The sequence below is a fragment of the Archocentrus centrarchus genome, chromosome 6 (genome assembly GCF_007364275.1).
Source record: "Archocentrus centrarchus isolate MPI-CPG fArcCen1 chromosome 6, fArcCen1, whole genome shotgun sequence".
In the NCBI taxonomy this organism is placed as follows: Eukaryota; Metazoa; Chordata; class Actinopteri; order Cichliformes; family Cichlidae; genus Archocentrus; species Archocentrus centrarchus.
In genome coordinates this window covers 23018292-23042526 of record NC_044351.1, presented here as the reverse complement: position 1 = coordinate 23042526, position 24235 = coordinate 23018292, and the positions used below count along the sequence as shown (strand labels likewise).

General features: G+C 41.5%; 1 protein-coding gene across 1 annotated transcript in view; it reads left to right on the top strand.

Moving 5' to 3' along the window:
* Positions 1–19174, top strand: part of shank3a (SH3 and multiple ankyrin repeat domains 3a) — a 157492-nt gene extending 138318 nt beyond the window's left edge. The window contains exons 19-29 of the mRNA XM_030731876.1: positions 1850–1932; positions 3079–3203; positions 3574–3709; positions 7665–7745; positions 7925–7948; positions 8279–8406; positions 8646–8751; positions 9389–9915; positions 10054–12173; positions 15490–15524; positions 19023–19174. Coding sequence (XP_030587736.1) covers positions 1850–1932; positions 3079–3203; positions 3574–3709; positions 7665–7745; positions 7925–7948; positions 8279–8406; positions 8646–8751; positions 9389–9915; positions 10054–12173; positions 15490–15524; positions 19023–19039 — 3382 coding nt within the window. The 3' untranslated portion in view covers positions 19040–19174. The remainder of the gene's footprint in view (positions 1–1849; positions 1933–3078; positions 3204–3573; positions 3710–7664; positions 7746–7924; positions 7949–8278; positions 8407–8645; positions 8752–9388; positions 9916–10053; positions 12174–15489; positions 15525–19022) is intronic.
* Positions 19175–24235: the final 5061 nt, after the last annotated feature.

Sequence of the window (24235 nt, the reverse complement as noted above, 5' to 3'; positions counted from 1 at the left end):
TGTTATGATGCAAATTCCTACTTTAATGCCACAGTTTATCAGTTAGAGACACAGAGCTGGTCTGCATGAGCATTGTTTCCCCCTACTTCCTCTGCCTTTCATAAAATGTCAGCTACTTGCAATCTAGGTTTTAGCCAAATTAAATGCCATTTCTGTTATCACAACTCCAGGTTTGTTGAGTTTCCATTACTAAAGCCATGATAGTCTGCATTATGTTTTTTTTTGTTTGTTTGTTTGTTTGTTTAGCTATAGTTAACATCCATTCTCAAACAGTCCAGTTTGGAAAATTGGCTCAATAAAATACAAGTTGAACATGTAGAGCAGAGACTTGAGTTACGCTTGAGTTTCTTGGTCTGAGCTGCAGTCAGTAGAACACAAATGTCAAAGCAAAGGTCTGTTTTGAGGAAACATTTACCGCTGATATGTGAAAAGGGAATCTTTTTTTCTTTCTCGAGTTATGTAGGTGGATAGAGGTTCTAAACAAGGACAGTGAGCACATTGCATTAATGCAGTATTTTGTGTCAGAGGAGAGATGAAAGCGTAGTGGATAAAAGGGTTTGGACTGAAACAAAGTATCTTAGTAATGCTTAACCAACACAGTTTTCTGTGCATAATAATTAGTACATAAGTGGTTTCATATCTCTTTATGAAACCAAACCTCTGACCTCCCTCCTGCAGAAAGGTTTGTTATGGTTCTCCTGGCTCCAGCAGCAGGAGCTCTTGGTAAGTCTGAGAAAGTGGAGTGTAACTAAGCTAATGACTCTGCAGCCACCCACTGAGTTGCAACCTGAACCGCAGCGCTTTCTATATCTGCATCTTCTGTCAGGAAAGATGAATGATAATGCTGAAACTCTCAAAATTCTGCAAAATTCATAGATTGTGTAAAGACGTTCAGGGTGTAAAGTGTCAGCAGTCACCCTCAGTCTGTGTTGTTAAAAGAGTGGAACATTTATTAGATTCATTATATTTGGGTTAAGGAATATTACATTATTCAGCCCACCTTTCTTTAATTTTCCATCCTATTGAAAATTTTATGTTACCATTTATCATAAAGCACGATTAAAATATATTTTTGTTAACTTCCTCCCTTCATTTACATCTTGGACCATCAGAAATTAAGACTTAATGGTCACACAGCATTCCATACTGCAGATATCTGCTTTGCTGCTTTACTAACTCTACTTTCTACTCACGGGCTTTGAAAACATATGCATGGCTTAACGAAAAAAAAAGAGCACCTCAGCTTAACACCACCTACCTGCCTCCACCACTGAAAAATCAGACAGTTATGAACTGCGCACTTACTGTTTCCACTGTCATTAGTCAAGGTACAATATTACATCTGAGCCATCTCTGTCAGTTTCTTTCACAAAGTCCCTCAGCACACTCCTCAGCTGCAGTCTCATCTGAAGGATCAGTGAAAAGATTGATTCACTCTTAGGTTTTATCCCATAGATACTTCAATCATGAGGACTTTCTCTCACCTGTTCATTCTCTTGCGCACTTTTTCTTGTTCTCAATCTCTCTATCTATGTGTGTGTGTGTGTGTGTGTGTGTGTGTGTGTCTCTTTCTTTCTTAAAATGCTAGTACAGCTCCTGGGAAACCTGAGCTATGGTGTCTCGCTTGGCTTTTAACTTGATTGAGAAAGGAAGCACATGAATGTGTGCATGTGTGTGCACGCACGCGCGCGCTTGTGTGTGCACCTCCACCGCCACCCCCCCACGCTTCTCAACTCCCACCAACCAACCCGCTTTACTCTCCGGCCCTTTCTCTCACCCCTCTCCTCTTTGTGTCTGTGAGGACGATGTTGGATTCATACCTGCTGTCCCCCTGCTCTGCTTTTCACAGTGACTATATCATAGAGGAGAAGAATGCTGTTTTACAGAAGAAAGAAAATGAGGGGTTTGGCTTTGTCCTGCGGGGAGCCAAAGGTGAGCGATGCACATACAGATACACACCACTGTCATTCACATTCACTGTCTCTGTTTTCAAGGTGTGCGAGTGTTTTGGTCTGAGAAGTAGTTTGTTGCTCTGAGTCATTGACTACGGCTCAGTCAGTATTATGAGTGAGTCAACAACACAACCAGCTTTGGTCAACACTCAGCTTGTGTACTCAGTTGCACTCAGGTTTCTGGGTATGTGTTTGTGTGAGTGCATGTGGCCCCTTTGGTGGTGTCATCCTTGGCTGAGCTGTCAGCTAGATGTCCCATCTGTTCCCCGCACATGGCGTTGAGTTTTAGTAGAGAAACACTCGTCTCTCTCTCCCCTCCTCTCTCCTCTTTGTCTCTTGTTTTTGTTCCTCTCTGCTCTCTTCCACCTCTTTCTCATCTTTCCTGTTCATTATCCTCTCCAAATATTATCACACCTTCTGCACTTTAACCGAAATCGGCTCTTTACTCATTTCCATCACCACAAATTCATTTTACTCATGCACGTGCCAGCTCCCTCCCTGTTCGGGCCGGTTACCATGGTAACCCCTTTCAGACACCTTGCCGGGAGTCTGAGTGTGCTTTACTGCTCCATCACTCACTACCATAGATCTTGGCTCACCCGACTCTCTCTTTCAGTCGGTCTTTTACTCCTCACTACCCTTAAACACACACACTGCAGTTCACTTAGTGGTCCTCTGAGAGCTCTCGTGTGTCAGTGATTTAGTTGGATTCACTCCAATATTAAATGGAGTATATGAAAGCCCGCTCACTTAACAAAGTATTTTAGAGTACTGCATGTCTGCTTTTTAGTTATGCAAAATCAAGTATGCTTGTAAGAAGCTATAAGCATCAGTAATACTGTTTAGAAACAGCAGGCAGTAGCAGTGGATCCACTACAAAATATTCCTTCCTAGTGTATTCAGATGTCTTTAGTTACTGACTAAAACCAAACACAATGCTAATCCTTTAATTAAACAGTCTGGTTAAAGAAAAGTTTTCAAATAATTATTATTGCCTCAAAAGAAAGTAAAGCAGTATTTGGAACATGTAATACCTGTTGCAACTTACTGGTGATACTGGTGATGCCAATTTTTCCTTTACGTGACTAGGTGGGTTTAAAACCTTTTTAAAACTATTTCTTCCCAGCCGAGACGCCCATTGAGGAGTTCACCCCCACCCCGGCGTTCCCTGCCCTTCAGTATCTGGAGTCCGTTGATGTGGAGGGAGTGGCCTGGAGGGCTGGTCTAAGGACAGGGGACTTCCTCATTGAGGTAATTAAGGGCAGCTCTTGATTCATCTTCATGTGTGTGTGTATATATATATATATATATATATATATACATATATATATATATATATATATATATATATATATATATATATATATATATATATATATCTCACTCCTGAAAAAAAGTGGACATAGCTGTGGATCCAGAACAAAATGCAGACATACAAGAAATAGTTCTTCAAAGAGTCTGCTAATACAGTATTAATGACAAAACTTCTATTTCTTTAATAACTAAGATACTGCTTACTAAGTATACAAATATACAAATACTCTATACTGTATACTAATATACAACTAAGTTGTATATTTGCTGCTTCCTATTCTTTCTTTGTGTGTGTATTTTCTCTCAGGTAAATGGGGTGAATGTAGTGAAGGTGGGCCATAAGCAGGTGGTATCCTTGATCCGGCAAGGGGGCAACAGACTGCTGATGAAGGTGGTTTCAGTCACTCGCAAACCGGAGTCTGAGGAAGTCGTTCGCAAGAAAGGTACATCCTTATTTGTATTCAGCACAGTATTACCACAGTAATATGTATTTTATGGATTGTATTTCTCTTTAAAAAAAAAATATTGAATTAATCTGTTGCGCTGGATTGTGTGAAAAAACATGACCTTACCCATTTTGAGGAACAGTTTTGGTCTGTGAATCTGTGAAGTCTTGGGTATGTATCAAGTACAAATGCGTTCATCTGCTCCTTTGATTTGGACAATTAAAAGGTCATCTAAAAATGTGGGGGTGTTGTTGCTTTGTTCACTGACTATGCAAAATGTAGTCACACCTTTGCCCAGGTAAATCTACATCATTGATGAAACAGTGGACTCTAGCCGATTCTTAAACTGAAGTGTAGAACATGATTATGATGATTATATTGAGTGGCTTGATTAAAGCGTACTTTCCGTTGTCCTTCAAGATATTTTACATGGTATGTGAAACTTCTCGTAGGAGGTTTGTCATTTGAAGATTTAATTTAAGATGTAATGGAGACATATATGTTGATTTTATGTACAGAGCGGGATGTGTGTGTGTATCCATTGTCCGGGTGATTTCTACCACATTTCCCTGCTGTAAATTCATGTAGTTTCCATGTCAACCACAGCTCAGATTACTCAGCTCCCACACAGTCCTGGCACAATGACCTCAGAATTGTGTACACTGCTGTGTGTCTGTCTGTGTGTGTGCTTTTATGCATAGTAGAGTGGTGTGTGCATGTCCTTTGTGATTTTTTAGATACAGACAGTGATAAATGAGTTTGACCCAGTTTCTAGGACAGTACTGTATCAACTTAATTCTGCTACTCAGAGCTTAATGGTCTCTCTTAATCTCTCTTTCTTCCTCTGTCTGTCTTTCTTGCCTTTATAACATTTCTCATCCTTGTCACCTTTAAACAAACCCAGTCTCCTTGTTAGACATTTGGCATCATTCATTTATGTAGCAGTCAAGTTAACATGTTTTGACCCCCTGAAAATTCCACTTATTAGCCTTTTTTTAACCTTTGAACTTCTCGTCATGGTCTTATTTAGCTGATTAACCACACCAATCATAATCTTTTGTCCACCATCTCCTGGTGCACATGTAGATTAAAAAAAGAAGAAGACAAAAAAAAGAAGCTCATTACCTCTCTCATTCTTGTCTGTTTAATGAGCGGTTACAGTCTTTGCACTTAATTCAATACAAAGATTGTAAACAGCTAAAGTCTACCCTGTAATTTAAAAATCTGTACTTTCAAACCAAACAATTTAACACGATATTGACACTAATGCAGTCTATGCAAAAACTGGAATGTAAAAATGGCAGGTTGCCTTTTTATGTAGGTTTTGTCAGACTCCTCTTTGACCCTAAAGAGAGCACTGGGTCCAATTACTGGTTCCAGCCAAGAAATACTCTGCCATTTACACCTTCAGTTTCAGTTCAGTTTTATTTATATAGTGCCAATTCACAAAAACAGTTGCCTCAAGGCATTTTATAGAGAAAGCCCCAACAGTCACCTGCTATGAGCAAGCACTTGCCAACAGTGGGAAGGAAAAACTCCCCTTAAACAGGAAGAAACCTCAAGCAGAACCAGGCTCAGGGAGGGGCAGCCACCTGCCATGAGCAGTTGAGGGGTTAGGGGAAAGAAAAGAGAGCAGAAGAACAGAGGACGAAAGACACACTATAGGAGAGAGCCAGACTTGAGGTTTAAATCTCTGAATGCAACAGTGGTGTATAAACACATGGAGAGTGAAAAAGAAATGCAGGCAAGTATTAAAAAAAAGGTTTATACTTGGGTTATACTTAAGCTCAGGCTTTGCTGATAGACAGATGTCACCATTTGTGCTAAACTAAACGAGCTAGCGGACATGTGAGAGTGGTATTGACCATCTAATTTAATTCTTAGATATTCAGTAAAAGTATATTCCCAAGGTGATGATCTATCTATTTTACACAACTGTTGTTATTACTTGATTTAAGTACTGTATATTAAAGCTTTTTTTTTTTTCTAATACCATCTTGGTATAGGTTTTAGCACGTTGTCAGTATTTATAAATATATAATTAATTATTTGTTAATTCAGACCAAATGACAGCAAAGAGGAGCTGGCATTAATGTGGGTTGCAGAGAGGCTTGCAGATGCACAGCAACTGTAGGCCAGTTTTTGTTGGCTTACCTGTTAATAGTTCACATCCTTTGCTTTCTGTGATATTGTGTCCTAAAGCTGCTTTATTGTGGCCAGCATTAAAGGTTTATTACCACTGCTAGTGTCTAAGCTGCTAAGAACATAGATATTTGGTAGGTGAAAGAGAAACTGAATTAGACTGTAAAAATAATCATTGGTCTGATTCGTTTATTATAAAATGGAAAGAAAATGTGGAGGCAGATGGAAGCACTGAGAGACAGACAGTGCAAACAGCCATAGACTAGATGGAGTGTATCTGGTGCTTTAGAGCTGAGAGGGAATGAAATTCTTCACTCCGCCTTCAAACTTCTCTTAAATGCCTTTTTTTTTTTTTGCACCCTAATCAGTACTGAACAACCTCTCCTGCTGCTCAGATCCTCCAGTGGGACTTGCTGCACCTTTACACAAACGTACAGAAACATGCAGACACACACAGACCCGCAAGCGAACACACATTCTCTGCACCATGCGTGGCCTCACTACTGCCACCGTTGCCATGGTGACTACACTGCATGTTTGAATTAAGCATTACATTACAGCAAAAGCAACTCTCTCTCCCTCTGAGTCTGTCTGTTCCTCTCTCTTTCTCCATCCTCCTCCATCTCCTCTGCTCCCTGCTCCTGTACCAGAATGTGCAGGCTGGTGAGGAAATGAAGATGTTTGATAAGGACAGTACCCAGGATGGCGTATGTACACTAGATCTGCAGCTGCTGACGACAGCATGATAGTTATGCTCTAGTAAGGCATTAAGGCATCTGTGGGATTTGGAGATCTATCGCGTTACAGTGGTGCATTGAGTGGAGTGTTGGCTGGTCGATCTTAGATAGCGTGAGCTCATCTAGTTCTGTTGTGGGGTATTGTTGGGAAACTTGGCTGGGTTATAGCATGTAGAGAATGCAGCTATATGTGGTTTCAAGATCACTGTCAGACTGCATGACATTGGGATTGTTACTGGAGATTTAACATGATTTTAACATAAATTACTGCATTTTTTTCCTTTGGGTAATTTCAGTGCTCATTGTAAGCCTTCTTGAAACCTGTAAATCTACAGTTTGCTTTTGAAGCTAATATTTGGTAGGTATGATTTACTGCTTTGACTGGGACGGTTGCCCTGTGTGTATAGTAGGATTGGGAGGCTCCCACAAGCTGTGGGATATAAAGTCTGCAGCGCATTGTTTTTCCTTAGCTGTTGAATTTACTATCATCTCTTCATCTGTCAGCCCACATGTCATTATGTGCACCCTCGAGGAATTTTCTCTGTGGGAGGATATGCATGTTTGTATAAGCTGGTGTGTTAATGTGTGTCTCTGTCTGATACACATCTGCTAAATTCCAGGCAGGCACCATATTAAAAGTAAGATGGACGACTTTCTCCCTCTCCTTTCTGCACATGTCTTACTTTTTCTGCCTATTGTGGCGGACAAATTCTATTGTTCATTGTTTAATGGGAGGACTGACCTGCACATTTACACCCAATGGGCTCCTCAACAGAGGGGAATTCTTGCAGCACAAAGACTAAAAAACTAAAAGTCTTCAAGACAGACTGATACATTTATAAGCCATCTGACCAACAGAGAACAAAATATGAAGAAGCTTGGCTCCAGCCGTAGCGTGAACAAGGTCCTGGCCAAGTGTGAAGCATCCAGTTCAGCTGAATTTGACCAAATCAAATCAGCAAAGACAGGATGGGCTGGCCGCCTTGGGGATGCCAGGAGGGCACTGAGCCGCAAAGCCAAAGGATTTTCATCCCCCTCAACTTCATCCTCAACACCATGCCTTGTCTCCACAGCTCCACCACCACCCAAGAGAGCTCCAAGCACCACCCTGACACTGCGCTCTAAGTCCATGACCGCTGAGCTGGAGGAACTAGGTGAGTGCCAGAGAAGTGGTATGCAAGCTCGACACTCTTTTTCCTCCTTTTCTGTCATATTTCTGCTTTCACTTTGTCATTAAAACTTGGTGTGTCTCCTAACTTTTAGAATAGTCACTTCTGTTGGCTTGTTCTTGTCATTTTCCCTCCTCTGCTGACGCTATCTTTTTCCCACCAAGCTTCTGCTCGGAGGAGAAGAGGAGGTGAGTCTGCAGAAAGAAATTGACACCTCTTTGAACGTCATAAAGATGATTTATCAATGATGTGTCAATTTAAGTAACACTTACTAGAATAGATGCGCAGAACAGAAGGACAGTCTACACTTTTTGTCACTTGTCTCCGCTTTCTTTCTTTTTCCTTTATTTCATTAAGACAGCGTAATGATTTTGTGCAGTGCCACAGAGCATGACTCCACACACATAGCTACATGTTAGAGGTGCCTTTGTATTCATTACGGTGATGTCAACATCAAAAAGATGACACAGCATTTTTATGTCTCAGTATTTAGTTCTGGCTGATTTTCTTCTTAACAGAGAGACTAGATGAGATGTTGGCATCACAGGAGTCTATGTTGCGTTCTCAGCCCTCGGAGGCAGATTACAGAGCAGCCACTGTCAAACAACGACCCACCAGCAGGAGAATAACCCCAGCAGAGATCAGTGTGAGTGCACCTACACACAGCACATTGGCAGACAGCATATGCTGTTTTGCTGGCATACATACAAACTCAGCACACATGCAAAAATACCTGGCCAACACAACATGCACCACTGCACACATTTATACACGTTTTGCCTGGTGCTACTTTGTTCTTGGTATTATTGGCATTAACTTGCAGGAGTCATACTGTGCTTTAAAGATTCTAAATTACCTTTTTGGGGGGGTCGGGTTGTGATGCAGTCACTGTTTGAGAGACAAGGAATGACTCTACATGGAGGTCTTCATCCAGGGATTGAGAGAGGTCATATACAACTACCAAAGGGCATGTCCAGGACCAAGTCTTTTGGTAAAGCAATCACCCATCCTGTACATATTCAAATAAGGTGAATGATAGTGTAATTGTACCTAAAGTAGAGAATATAATATAAGAAAGCTTCATTCTGTTTTCATAAATTGTATCACTAGCATTTAGGCATCAGAAGAGCAACTAGGCAAGACTGAGACTGAAGCTCATTGATAAGACATGATGTGCCATGTCGAACGTTCACTGATTAACAAGTGCTGACAGTTGACAGTTTGGGATACATAATTACTTGGCATTAAATGTTGAAAATTTGTAAATATGAATACTGGATACTGGAGCAGATTTAGAAAGCAGTTGTTCAACTAGTACAGAGCTTGTTTCAAAAGTAGATAAACATATATATTATTAATACTCAACTGTATTATTAAACATTTTGCTTTTTGTAAGTATACTCATTAAATGAATCTTTAATTAATTGCTACTTGAGTCAAAAATAGATTGAATTATATGTTTTATTAAAATATTTTCTAACCACATTTATGACACCTGATACATTATTGACTATGTAAGTAAGCAGATTTTACAGATGGATGCATTCCAGTACATTTTTTTATGTGGGCCAGCTTGGTCCTTTTTCAAGAGCCTGATGATCACCAGGTGCTCTTTGCTCTTTTCTCAGGTGCCACTGAGGAGGATCGGCTGTCTGCTCTTGCAGGCGAGCACCGATTTCCCCGCAGTTCCTCTATGACAGACAGCCTCCGAGACCACTCACAACCCCATCCTATTCCTCCACCTCCACAAACGGCACCTCCTCCTCCTCCTTACTACCTAGACACTGGTCCTCCCCCAGCTTTCTGCCCGCCTCCACCTCCATCTAGAACACAGAGTCAGGGCCATGAGCCTGCAGGACGTTCGAGCTTCAAGCCCTCCTCCTTGGACCTGCCTTACGAGGCCGCTCAGCGGCAGGCCACACACATAGAGAGACAGAAGAAAGCACGCTCCATGATCATCCTGCAGGATTCTTCTCATTTACCTGTTGAACCTACAGAAATTCCACGACCTTCTGCTGCTACTCCACCTGAGCGAATCAAAAGGAAGGGCCGGGTTATTGACAACCCTTATGCTAATGTGGGTCAGTTTAGCATTGGACTGTACACACCTACCAAGCCCCAAAGAAAGAAAAGTCCTCTGGTGAAACAGCTACAGGTAGGTTGCATGTTACAGGTGGTATCTGATTTAGGGGTTTTTTTTTTGTTGTTGTTTGTTTGTTTTTTTACTTTCATGGAAAAAAAAAAACAAAACTGATGTTGACCTGATTTTTTTTTTTTTACCTCTACACTGCAGGTGGAAGATGCACAAGAAAAAGCTAGTTTGGCCTTAGCTGCTGCCCACTCACGTGAGAGCTCACCCTCAGGACGACATCCACATACTTACGGGCACACACACACCAGCCGTGCAGACTACTATCAGCAGCAGCTGATGGCTGAGCGAGAACGTATGCGTGCCCAAGGAGAGATGATGTTTCAGGGCAAGGGCCCCTTTGCCGCTGCAATTGCTGGAGCTGTAAAGGATCGTGAGCGTCGCCTAGAAGAACGGAGGAAATCCACTGTCTTCCTTTCCGTTGGGACCATGGAGGGGGCATCTACCACCAGCTCTGATTCGCCCTCTCTAACTCAATCTCACTCCATCGATGAACGGATGCTGACACGAGAGCTGGGACAGTTGCCTCCCCCTGCCTTGGCTCTGAGCCCCTCACCTAGTGGGACCACCTTTATCCATCCACTTACAGGAAAGCCTCTGGACCCCAATTCACCACTGGCTCTTGCGCTGGCCGCAAGGGAGAGGGCACTGACCTCCCAGAGCCAGTCCCCAACTAGTAGCCCAGAGCCTCGGACTAAACAAGAGCAAGTAGGCCAGGGTGTAATATTCATTGACACTCAGACCAAAGAGTCTCCACGTGGGGAGGGGGCAGCTACATCTCCCCCCTTTTCACCTAAAAGCGCCAAGGCAGCGGGGTTTGGGGTTGGATCCTCCCCAGTATCAATTTTATCCTCACAGCCCACCAAGCCACAGTGGGCTACATCTTCGTCACCTGTATCATTCCGGCAAGAGATGGAGGCCAGAATAGAGGAGAGGAAGGAGGAGAAGAGATTAGAGGATAAAAAAAGTATGTTGATCAGTATTATGGATACATCACAGCAGAAGACAGCAGGGCTAATCATGGTCCATGCAACCAGTAATGGACAGGCTGTTGGAGTGGATTCAGAACAAGAGCAAACACTTGCCCCAGCCTCCATGGAGCCCAGTAAATCACCAAGTCCACGCGCTAAATCCCCCAGTCCCACTGTCTCCCAGCCCCAGGCCCAGCTCCAGCTCCAAGCTCAGCCCCAGACCCTACCCCAAGCTCAGCGTCCTGCCAGTCCAGTCCAAGAGAAGGGTTTGGCTCAGGGAAGCTCAGAGGAGGATGTGGATCCATACACAGTGACCCTGCCCCCTGCCATGTTATCCTCCAGTGATGAGGAAACAAGAGAGGAGCTACGTAAGATTGGAGTTGTTCCACCACCGGATGAGTTTGCTAATGGGCTACAGGCACAGGGGGTGCCAGTGTCTCCAGCTAAACCTGCCGTGTCTCCTGCCGCCCCTGCAACACCAACGCCACAAACACCCTCAACCCCAATAATCCCAACTGTAACCCCCACTCAGCCTCCCCAACCCCCACCTCCGCCCAGTGCAGCAGCTGTCTCAGGGAAGCCCTCTGACCCTCTGGAGCCCCCACCGGTGGGTGAATCTGGCTCTGCGGCTGACTCAGGCGTGGAGGAAGCTGACACACGCAGCTCCAGCGAGAGAGAGCGAGACCACCATCTCGAGACCACCAGCACCGTCTCCACGGTTTCCAGCATGTCCACATTGTCCTCAGAAAGCGGCGAGCCTGCCGACACACACACCACGCACACCTCCTATGCTGACGGGCAGACTTTTGTGCTCGACAAGCCGCCAGTGCCTCCTAAGCCCCGAATGAAATCCCAGATAGGAGGCAGTAAAGGCCCCGTCACTTTCAGGGACCCTCTGCTGAAGCAGAGCTCTGACAGCGAGCTGCTATCACAGCAGCAGGCTGCTGCCCTGGCTGCTGCTGCAGCTGGAGGAGCTGGGCTCCCCCCAGGTGGTTCAGCCTCAGTGACTGGTCTAGCCCCCACCAAGCCACGCTACCTCTTCCAGCGGAGGTCCAAGCTGTGGGGGGACCCAGTGGAGCCCCGTGGGCCAGGGGTAGGGCTAGGAATTGGGAGTTTGGGAAATCTTGGTGGGCTGGGACTGGGGCTGGGTGCAGATGAGGGAGCCAAACCATCTGTTATGGGAGAGCTCAGTTCACGACTACAGCAGCTAAATAAAGACACTAGATCACTGGGAGAGGAACCGCTGGGAGCATCACTTGATCCAGGGAGGAAGTCACCTGTGGCAGGTGCCAGGTAAGAGAAGATATTGTAAAGTGACAGAACAAAAGGCTGTTATCCTTACTTATATAGTGGCAGAGAGTTAAAGAAATTCAAGTAACCACTGTGTCTCTTTGATTGATTAAAATTGTTGACACTGAGTTTAATTATTTTCTCTAGTTTTTTTTAATTGTATCACTCTTTATTTGCATCAGTATCTGTTATGTTCTATTGAGCATCATTTTATAAGATGCACTGAGTTTATAAAGTCTGTTGCGATACTAAGTAGTAATGAGATCAGAGGTCACTTGCATTGTTGGTGTTAGTTTCCCCAACAATCCTAGTAGAACAACATAGTTAATACATGCTATATATACCCATCAGCAGGCCATACCTTGTGTTTTAACATCATTAAGTAGAAAATGTCTGACACAGCAACCTCAGGATTATCTGAAGTACATTTTTTGTCTGTCTGTGGGCTCCTTTTTTCACACAATACCTGAAAGTACAATGAAATCCTTTATATTTCTGCAGATGTGAGGACACCGAAGACAGTAAACCTTAAGGTTATAGACCCTAGGGTAAACCAAAGCTTTTTTTTAACTATATTTTACATAACGAGCCTATCAGCCCATTGAAAGAGAACAGTACATTTTGTTTTTCATGAATATTCTTTGTACTGTTATTTGTTACCTTGTTTGCATCAGCTGATCTCTTCACTGATCCTCAGAATCTCTCCAGTTTCAATTAAAAAGAAAATTGAAGTATTACTACAGCATGCTTTTCAAGAAATGATTGGTTTTAGAGGTACAGTACAGTAGTACTACAGTTGATGGCTCTGGTCTTGGGTCTAAACTGCTCCTTGTTTCCATAGTTACATCTGTACTCCTTTGCTTCCTGTTAAGTGCTCTCTGTTGGTAAGAGTAGACAGTAGCAGTTGATAAGCTAGAGGTATGTGTGTGTGTGAGTGTGTGTAGTAGTGTGTGTATTATCTGTTGGTGCAAACAAGGTAACAGGGCTCCGAGGCACGTACTTCCTGAAAGCTTCTCCTCATCTCTTGCACAGTCTCACTTTTGGGTTCTAGCCTATGACCCTGCTAGTAGCTTCCCTTCCAGCATTTCCTTCAGCATTTCCCAAAGCCTTTGTTCAAATAATACATAATACATCCTCATATCCACTGCTTTTTGTGGTCATCACTGATATAAATTGGATAAGACCAGAAAATTTATAATCAGTGATAACCTCAAAGGTTCAGGGATGTATTTTAACAAGTATTTGAACGTGTCTGAACTATAATGGTGTGTGCCATGTTGAAATCCATCCGCTCAAAATCTTGGCATTAACAACCTTGTTAATGCCAAGATTACCAGATAAAGTCTAACAATTGTCAAAAGTCCTCAAGAGTCACGTTATCATGTACGTGGTGGGATCTTCTCTTTTGATCTCCTCCAGTTAAAAACAACCTGTTTCAGCCTGGCTATGTTTATGGCATGACAGGCTGGAAATTAACATCTGATGTTAGAAGGACAGACAATGTCTTTTTTGGCAGTCTGTTGAAGAGCTACTCATTTTATGAAACTGACAGTATCTGATGTTAAATGCAATATCATGGAGTCATGAATCTGTCTCAGTCTTAAAAAGAGCTCAGAAGTTTGTGATCACTTTTCTGATGCAGTTGAGTTGGATTTTCTTTCACAGCCTTGCTTCTCCTCTAATGTCTTCTTTCATTGTAGTCTGTCTATGTGAATAATGCGAATGGAAGACTTTGCTTCCACCATACTTTGCTGCTGATTAAGAGGAGCTGAAAGATATGAAGATATTAGATTGATGAAGATGTCATGACAGACCTTTCACAGTCTTCTCATCATAGTGGCATCAGCAAGAGGATCAACTTCACACACCAAAGCTTGTGCATCACATTTTCATGTTTCCATCCACTAGTCAGTTACAGTGCTGACTAAGAAAAAACAATAAGATGTCTTTTTAGACCTAACCAGCATAGAGCTGCAAGTTAATGACCCTTCACAGGAGCAGTGGCACATAGAAATCTAAAGTAATCCTTACTGTTGAGTATAGTTTGGTATCCCTGGAAGTTTTCTGTTACTTCTTGTTGCTGATTTTGCACATCTTGAATGTTGGATTTGCCTCCTTAAATGTAGGCAGGTCAGGTATTTAAAGCAATGTCATTACTATTATTTGAAACATAATTGTTTGGGCTCCTGCATCCCAGTTTGTATAAGACTATGCATTCTTGGATGACCAAAAATTAAATATGAAGGGCGCATGATATCAAACATATCAAGTGACACCCGGTTCAGACTGGGCTCACGCCTTTCTGATGTTATCCAAATGAAGACATCACCACTGTCTACAAGCTGACAGTTGATTGTTCTTGGCTGTGACAAAGATGACTGCGCACACCATTATTTCTCTCTCTCTCTCTCTCCCTCTGTGTCTCTTCACCTTCTGGAGCATTTCACATAGAGCACAGGCATCTCAGCATTCTTAATTGTCACATTCCTCCATCACTCACCCCATCCACTCTGTGTCCCATTTAAACCCCTTCAGAAACTACACTGCTGAACTTTGCCTCCACCTTGTTCATGTGTTGTGTATCAGAGCTTTGGGTTATTTACAAAAGTGTGTTTCTTAATTTGTTTCTTTTGTGCTCTTTGGTTTTGTTTTGTTTTTGTTTTGTTTTTAATGAAAGTTGCATAACTTTGTTTTGTTTTTCAGTGTTTGTTTTGAGGATGGCCATGGTCCCTGACTGTCTTGCGTTTTGGACACTGTAGGTTTCTTAAACCATGATAAAATTGAATATGTTGCACCAAAACACATATGCTGCACATGCAAATGTACATTAAAAAAAAATAAAAAAGAGTATATTCTTATATAAATGCACGTGCAATAGTTCTTTCAAAATGAGTACAAAAGCGGCTTTAAAAGTCAAGAGACATGTGCCGTCCTTTTGTGTTTCTTTATTTGTTCGTTTTTCTTTGTGCAGTGTTTGATATGTGAACAGTGTGCTCATTTCTCTCTCATGTAGCCCACTGGTCAGACCTTCCGGTGCTGAAACCCACTCTGCTGTCTTTGTCATGCTGACACATTAGCAACACGAGGACAGAAATGCACGCATGCACATCTACTGATGAACAAGTGCAAACACTCAACACAGTCACATACACGTGTACGTATAGGTAAAGCATGTCAAAGACAACAGAGTGGGCCGAGGCAGACTATAAGTCTGGTTGGCAGGCTGCGTCTCATTGAGTGATGCTAACATTCTCTCCCATTGCTCTCTCTCTGCTCACCTTGCATGCTCCGCCCTGCTGCTCTGATCTGATTGGTCTAGAACTGACTGTGCGCCCAGGAGGGCAGGACGACTGTGTAAGTGCGCATGGAGCTCATCTCATATCTGTTGGCTCCCTGTAGTCTGATCATTTTTCCAGCCTGTGTGCTGCCTAGCTACCCGTGTTCCATTACACTCTTTTACTCCAAATCTCACCCATAGTAAATGCTTCAGAAACTTGCAGTAGAGGAAAAACATGTGCTACACACTGAGACATGTTAACATGCATGAATTAGATACCACTATAGTAACTCTTTATTAAAATTTAGCTTCTCCTTGCTTGTACCAAGGTAGCTAAAATTCTCTTAATCTAATCCATCCCTCTTTCTTAATGTTCTTTTCCTCATTAGATCAGTAGTATAGTAATGTTTAATCTCTAAGACAGTGTCACAGATTTATGCTTCTAATAGTTTTCAAAAGAAGGTGATATATAAAAAGATGAACAGACCAGAATTTATTGGAACTATTGTCCCACATCAGATTTCTATGACAAAGGAATGGTTATACCTGCGTGTTCATGTTAGTATGACCCTTAATCCTTTGCTCCTAAATGCAAAACATACTGCATTGAATTAAGCGTTAGACACACTTTCAGGATCAGCCACTCATTTGATTAAATAAGGCTTGTACAGCATAATTGTCGCCTGTTTCTTTATACACTGTAATTCTTGGTCATAAAATTGAATATTTACTGTATGTAATTTTCTTGAGTGAGACAAAATGTAACTAATGTGCAACACAGAGCTGAAAATCAAATTTAACTTTCTACTTTTAGATCTGCCTTCTGCATCTAAATGTGGGTGTGTGTGTGTGTGTGTGCATTTGTTTCTACAGAATTTGTCACACATTAGAAAATGAATTCTGCTTTCAGGTTAGTGCTATCAGCAGTTTCAGTGTAAAGCAATACATCTGTTTGACACTGCATTTCTAATTATTTGTGGGTCAAAGTAACCATTTCAGGGATGCGTACAGTATGATTCAACTTTATTTTAATTCATTATAGAACAAAGATGTTTGTTACATGGACTAAGGGTTGGATGGGTGTGAGTAAAACCTAGGGCTAGGGCTCTCATTCCGGATAACTACCCTAGAGTCCCTTGCATAGTTAGATGTACTCAGTGCCGCTCAGTCATAGTGTTGATTGTTAATTTGATCTTTCTAACAGCCATTAACCTCTCTCCTACACTAACCTTAAAATTAATGATTGCTGTTTATAGAGTGTTGTGAGAAAGAATTTGCCCCCTTCCTTAGTTTTTTTACATGTCTGTCATGTGTTTCAAATCCATCCATCTTCTTCCACTTATCCTGTCCAGGGTTGCGGGGGGGCTGGAGCCTATCCCAGCTGTCATAGGGTGAGAGGCAGGGTACACCCTGTACAGCTCACCAGCCTGTCGCAGTGCTAACACAGAGAAACAGACAACCATTCACACTCACATTCACACCTATGGGCAATTTAGAATCACCAATTAACCTAACCCTAGTAAATGCATGTCTTTGGACTGTGGGAGGAAACTGGAGTACCCGGAGAAAACCCACACAAACAGGGGGGAGCACATGCAAACTCCACACAGAAAGGCCTGGGCCAAGGTGGATTCAAACCTACCACCACGCCACCATGCTGGCCCAAATCATCAAACAAATTTTAATAGTAGACAGAGATAACCGGAGTAAATACAAAATGCAGTTTTTAAATGATGAGTTCATGTATTAAGATGGAAAAAACTATCCAAACCTGCTTGACCCTGTGTGAAAAAGTAATTTCCACCCCTTGTTAAAATCATGAATTAACTGTGATTAACCACAGTTTTTGGAAAGCTGAATTCAATTTCACTGGCCACATCCAGGCCTAGATACTGCCAGAGCTGTTGAATCAAGAAATCACCTGTATGATAAAGTGAAGTCGATATGATACAGGAACTCAACAACATCTATCAGTCTGGAAAGGGTTACAAAGCCATTTCTAAGGGTTTGGGACTCCAGCGAACCACAATGAGAGCCATTATCCACAAATGGAGAAAACTTGGAACAGTGGTGAACCTTCCCAGGAGTAGTTGGCCTACCAAAATTACTCCTAGAGTTTATCGATAACTCATTGAGGAGGTCACAGAAGAACCCAGAACAACATCTAAAGAACTGCAGGCCTCACGTCAGAGTTCATGATTCAACAATAAGAAGGAGACTGGGCAAAAATGGCATCATGGGAGGGTTCCAAGGAGAAAACCACTGATGACCAAAAAGAGCACAAAGGCTTGTCTCACATTTGCCAAAACAAACAAAAAAAAAAAAACACTTCAATGATCCCCAAGACATTTAGGAAAATATTCTATGGACTGACAAGACAAAGATTGAGCTTTTTGGAAGGTTTGAATCCCATTAAATCTGGCATAAAACTAACACAGCATTTCATAAAAAGAACAGCGTAGCAACAGTCAAACATGGTGGTGGTACTGTGATGGACTGGGACTGCTTTGCTGTGTCAGGACCTGGGCAATTTTCCGTAATTGATGAAACTATGAATCCTGCTCTCTACCTGGAATTCCTGAAGGAGACTATCCAGCGCATCAGTTCATGCCCTGAAGCTCAATATGTCTGTGTAGATTCTCAGTTATCCAGGTCATAGTAGTCTCTGGAGCTTGAAAAAGGCGACTGGACTTCTTTTTGTTTCTTGAAGACGTTTCACCTCTCATCCGAAAGGCTTCTTCAGTTCTCAACCAAATGGTGGAGAGACCCAGGTATTTAAACCCCTGTGGGCGTAGTCCCCTGGAGGTGGTTATGACCCTCTATTGATCATGTGCTTGAACACATGTGCCCAGGTGGGAAGGGTTGAGAACTGAAGAAGCCTTTCGGATGAGAGGTGAAACGTCTTCAAGAAACAAAAAGAAGTCCAGTCGCCTTTTTCAAGCTCCAGAGACCCCTGAAGCTCAAGCACACTTTGTCTATGCATCAGGACAATGATCCAAAACACACCAGCAAGTCCATCTGAATGGCTCAAACAAATAAACAAAATGAAGGCTTTTGAGTGGCCTAGTCAAAGTCCAGACTTAAATTCAGTTGAGATGCTTTGGCTGTTTCTGTTCAAAAACTCTCCAATGTGGCTGAATTAAAACAATTCTGCAAAGAAGAGTGGGCCAAAATCCCTCCACTGTGTTGTGAAAGACTCACTGACTCATGCTTGGTTGGACTTCTTGTTCCATGGCTGGAACAACCAGTTATTAGCTTTAGGGGGCAATTACTTTTTCACACAGGGTCACGTAGGTTTAAATAACTTATTTCCCTTAATAAAATGAAATCATTATTTAAACACTGCATTTTTTATTCACTCGGGTTATTTTTGTCCAATATTAAAATTGGTTTGATGTTCTGAAACATTTAAGTGTGACAAATATGTAAAAAAAAAACAACAACTCAGGAAGGAGGCAAATACTTTCTCACAGTACTGTATAGCTCCAAGTTTGGTCTCTTTTTTTCTTCTTTAATTTAACTTTGTTAACACAGTCTTCCTTATTCTTAAAGCCTTGTGCCTCTGTCTCCACCAGACTTTTCAGCAGCCTAGGTGAGCTCCACACCATCTCTCAAAGAAGTTACGGAACAACATACACCATCCGCCCTGGCAGTCGCTACCCCATCACCCGACGCACCCCTAGCCCAGGTTCAGGCTCACCTGATCGGGGTGACCCTCTTGGACGATTCTCAGGCTACGGCCTACCAACCTCACCGACCACACCACCACAAACTATCCTCAAATCCTCAAGCCTCAGCCTACCCCAGGAGCCTAAAGAGGTCCGCTTTGTAATGAGGAGCTCCAGCGCCCGTTCCCGTTCTCGCTCGCCATCACCTTCACCTTCCCATTCGCCTGGATTAGGGTCACCACTTTTAGCTCTACGGCCCTTCCACCAAAAACCCCTCCACCTTTGGAACAAGTATGATGTTGGAGACTGGTTGGAGAGCATCAACCTGGGGGAGCACAGAGCCGGGTTTCAGGAACATGAGATTGAAGGCTCTCACCTCCCTGCTCTAACCAAGGATGACTTTGCAGAGCTGGGAGTGACACGAGTCGGACACCGCATGAACATTGAGCGAGCACTGAAACAGCTGCTAGAGAGCTGACCCCTGCCCTGAGACACAGCCACAGATGGAGATTGGTGAAGACAGACAGATTTAGAGCTGATGAAAATAAGAGATGCGATAGGGACCACTCCTCTTTTACTCTGGCTGCTTTTATGTTTGGTATCACAAATATTGACCTGCGGCTTTTAGACACACTCTGTTTCCATTCTGTATTAACACCCTGCACTTGGCAATGCACTGAAGAGGAGTCGTCGATACATTAATTTTTCTCTTGCCCACCTCCCTGTTTTTGCAGCCAATTAAATCAGACCTAAAATGATATCTGAAAAAAAAAATGCTGAAAGAGCCAGACAAGCTCCAATTAAAACATTTGGTTTGTGAAAGGTTCAGTTGTTTCCTTAGTAACACCCCCACTTTCTCACTCCTCTCCTCTCCAAAATTCCCACCCGTCCCTCTATTGGGCCACTGAAAGCCTTTTTGCAGTTCGAGTAAAGGAGGAGGAGGCAGAATCTTTGTTCCACACAGAAAGCTCAGTTGCCTTTCAAAATATTTATACAGAGATCAACAGTGATGAACACAGTGCTACGGACACACAACCCTGAAAAGGTGTGTCTTCTGCATATGTGCAGTTTTTAAACCGAAGACTTTAGAGCCCAGAGTTGGAGCTCCACAAAGTAAACCGTGGGAGAAAACCCTCTCTGCCTTGGTACCCAGACTGTGCTATCTATTATATTTGGAGAATGTTTAACCAACACTCGTGGCTTTTTTTCATAATCAATTTTTTTGGTTTTCCAAAGGGAATATTATATATAGGTATTATATAATATATATATATATGTATCTAAATATAGCTTTCAGGAGAAAAGACAATGTTGCAAAGAGGAAATATAATAAATTAATCTGCACCTGTTTTTTGGTTTTTAGTATAGAAGGCAGAGAGAAATCTTTAAATCTATTCCACCAATAGTTTACTCATTTCTACCAATTATATACATACTTTTATATATATATATATATATATATATATATATATATATATTTGAAAGAAAAAAGTATATAGATATGGAAATGAAGTTTTTGTCATAGGTATCCAACTTTCCTTATGGTCACCCTTTCTTGAACCGTAGCATGACGAGTTGCTTCATGTTTTTGACAAAGAGTTTGTTGTTTGTTTTTATTTTCTTACGGTCTTCCTTCCATACTTAAGGGCATCCCATAATGTGAGGCTGAGACCCCAGTTGACACCCATCCCTACTGCTTCAGCAACAGATCTCACTGTCTGTGTATCCATAATGACATACCAAGGGCAAGGGCCACCTATGCACAAGCTGATTGGTTAAAAGGGGCTCTTCATCTTATGCCTGTTTATCACTCAGGGATGGAAGTTTGGGGCACTAGCATGAAGAGGTTGCTTGCTGTTTTGTTACTAGAAATTTCATTTGTTACATTTCAACAATTAAACACCACCGTAGTCTGTTAGAGAGCTAGTAAAGATTCCATCCCTGTCCCTGATAATGCTACTCAGACCAGTTTCCACAAGTTCTGGTATCAATTTCCAGATCTGAGAACCTGGAGAAATAAGCTTTAACTGTTAAAAAAAAAAAAAGCAAATAATTGTTTTTCTTCACCTGTGTAACCAATAAAAACTTGCCATACAAGCTTAAATGAGCTTGATGTGTATGCCCTTCTGAAATACCACTGCAGGAAATGTCTGTAGTTTCTCAGGCTGTGGGGATGGGAAAGCCTCTGTAAGGTCTTAAAGAAAATTCAGTATTTTACAACCTGGCATCAATGCTGCCTTCCTCTATCTTTACCATTGTCTAAGTGAGTAAAATATCATAAACAGGAGCAGCCACAACTCATGACAATAAGGCACAGGTTGTTTTAAAAAAAAAAAAAGACTGAATTTTCCTTTACCAATACAAATCTACAATTGTACTCATGAGTAGCTTCTGCTGGCAGTGAGAAACAGTGAGTTTTATTCACACAACGAAATGCATTTTATAGCTTTTCTCTGACAGGATGCCAGTAAATGTCTATTACCAGTAAAAACCTCTGTACATCAGCAGAATCCACTCAGTATGCCAGGGCGCTTTCACTTGGCAAAAGAAAAAAAAAAAAAAAGTGCGTGCATCTCTAGTTTCTTTTTCACTCGCAGTTTGTAAAAGCGGGTGGGGAATTTAACTTGTATCTGGGTTGTAGGAATAGCACTCACTGCCTCACTGTGACCTCACTGATTATTTTTGATTTTTGACTCCGACGTCCTCTGACTCATTTGAACATTTTGGGTTTTTTTTATTGTTCTTATCAGTTCTTCTTTTGTCGTTTGATTTGTTACCCTCGGACACTGTGGGTAGATTTTGTAGCGTGTGGAACATGATACTTCAATCTTTGACTCATTTGAATTTTAGAGTGACTGGGAAAAAAAAAAAAAAAAGAAAAAAAAAATCTCCTGTCCATTCTAAACATACTTACACTTGTAAAAATGAACAAACTACAAATATTTGCTTTTTTTAAAAATCACAAGCAATGTATATATAATAGATTTCATATAAATTTTTGAAAAACAAAAAGTATATAGATCTATATATGAATGTTTGGCATATATGCATAGTTAACCACCTGTGAAAAAAAGGTGAGCAGATTTTATTCTTTCTATGAACTCTTGAACTTTTGAACTCTGAACTATGAACTAGGGGATGATTTGCACAAAACAAGGTGACAAGGTGCTAACATAAAAGCCACCCATCGTCCAAGAGCATGCGTGCATCTGGATTCCCTGAATCTCTGTGTGGTCGTTCTTCACTGTGTGTGTATGGCTGTGTGTGTGTATGTGTGTAAATGCTTGTTTGTCTCCATTTTTGTGTGTTTGGGAGAAAGACAATGAGAATGCATGCGACAGTCCGAGATAGTGTGTATGTGTGTGGTTAACTGTTAGGGTTTACATCACTGGAGTTGGTCCACTATAGCCTTACTGTATTACCATCAGAGATTGCCGGCAGTGGCTGTGTCACACAAACACACACACTCACAAAACACACGCACACAAACATAAAAATGCACACATTCATTAATCTTCATTTCAAAACTGAATATCATCGTCCGGCACTCTTGTTTTGTACTATGTGACGTCTTCATAAAGTGGACTGCTCTGCTCAAGAGCAACAGACTGAGATTACCAAGTTATTGATGAACACAGTCACATTTTATATTCTAAGACAACCACAGCTCACCTTGTAACTGTGTAGGTATGGCTTATACAGTATCACTGTTTTGTACACCCATTCCCAGATGGCATTTGTGCTCTTTACCCTCCACTCTGTCTGGCAGCACTCCTTTTTCCTTTTTCAGACCTTCAGTTTCTGAGTTTTGGATATGCTATATGAGGTGATCCAGTGAGGAACAAACAACACAAAGGAAAAATGTGCCAAAAAGTAAATGAACTTTTAACTGTATATTTGTCTTTGCTTTAGGACTATCTTAGGTACAGCACTCTAAAGCTGTTAGATATGATAATATGGTGCCATCTCCTGGAAATCTTGAGAACAGATGTTTGTTAGATCCTTCTGTATTTTCCTGCAGTTGGAAGTACAGTCATTGCTTTTATTTTCTTGAAAAAAATTGTTTTTTTTAAGTAGGCATATATATATATATATATATATATATATATATATATATATATATATATATATATTATATATATATATATATATATATATATATATATAGTCTACTTATATAAAATCTCTTATTAAATTATGAATTTAAATGAAATTTGGAGACCACTGCTTGATTTACTGTGTTGAATGGGTGAATATATGCAGTCTGAAGTTTGACACAGGCTGGCCTGGTTAGGAGAATCAGTGTTATACTAAATACCTGGTTGGACTGTTGGCTAAGATTATCACAAATCCAGATTAAAAACGAGCAAAGTGTAACAGACGCACACATCATTTGGTCAAATAAGTTCTGTGAAGGGTTATCTTAGTCTTATTTTGTAATCAACAAAGCACAATCTACATAGCGTAGGGGCAGCAGTGTGACCTTTTTAAAAAACCCACTGGGGCCCAGTGACCCGCTGAAACCAGTGATCTTATCATCAAAAGGGTTTTTTTTTTTTCCTTTCATTGTCAGTTTTCTCCTTGTTTGCACTGTGAAGTTTAGATTGGTGGATGTATCACTGCAACGCCTCAGCCTTGTCTCACAGGTGAAACTTCCCCTTATCAGCATCAAATGACCAGGCAACTCATCTGTAACTATTCTCCCTTTGCACACTTCAGAGTCCCTCTACATTCTAATACACAAAATCCCATGTTAAAAAATATGAGTTAACCAGAAGCTACCTAGTATTCCTCATGCAAACAGAGTAAGGGTGATAGTATAAGTTGAGGCAAGATCTGAGATGTTGCCCAGGATATCTCCACCACAGAGATATATGTTTGTTATATTATGTAATAAATTTATAATTAAAACATGAGGTGGCTTGTGTACTTGTTTCTCCATCAATCTCTTAAGTGATTTATTGAATGTAAATACCACACAAAGTGGCAAATATACTGTTATGTCCATAAGTATTTGGACAATGACACAATTTTGGGAATTGTGCCTTTGCACACCACCCCAGTGGATTTTAAACAATAAAGATGTGAGTGAAATGCAGACTTTGAGCTTTAATTCAAGG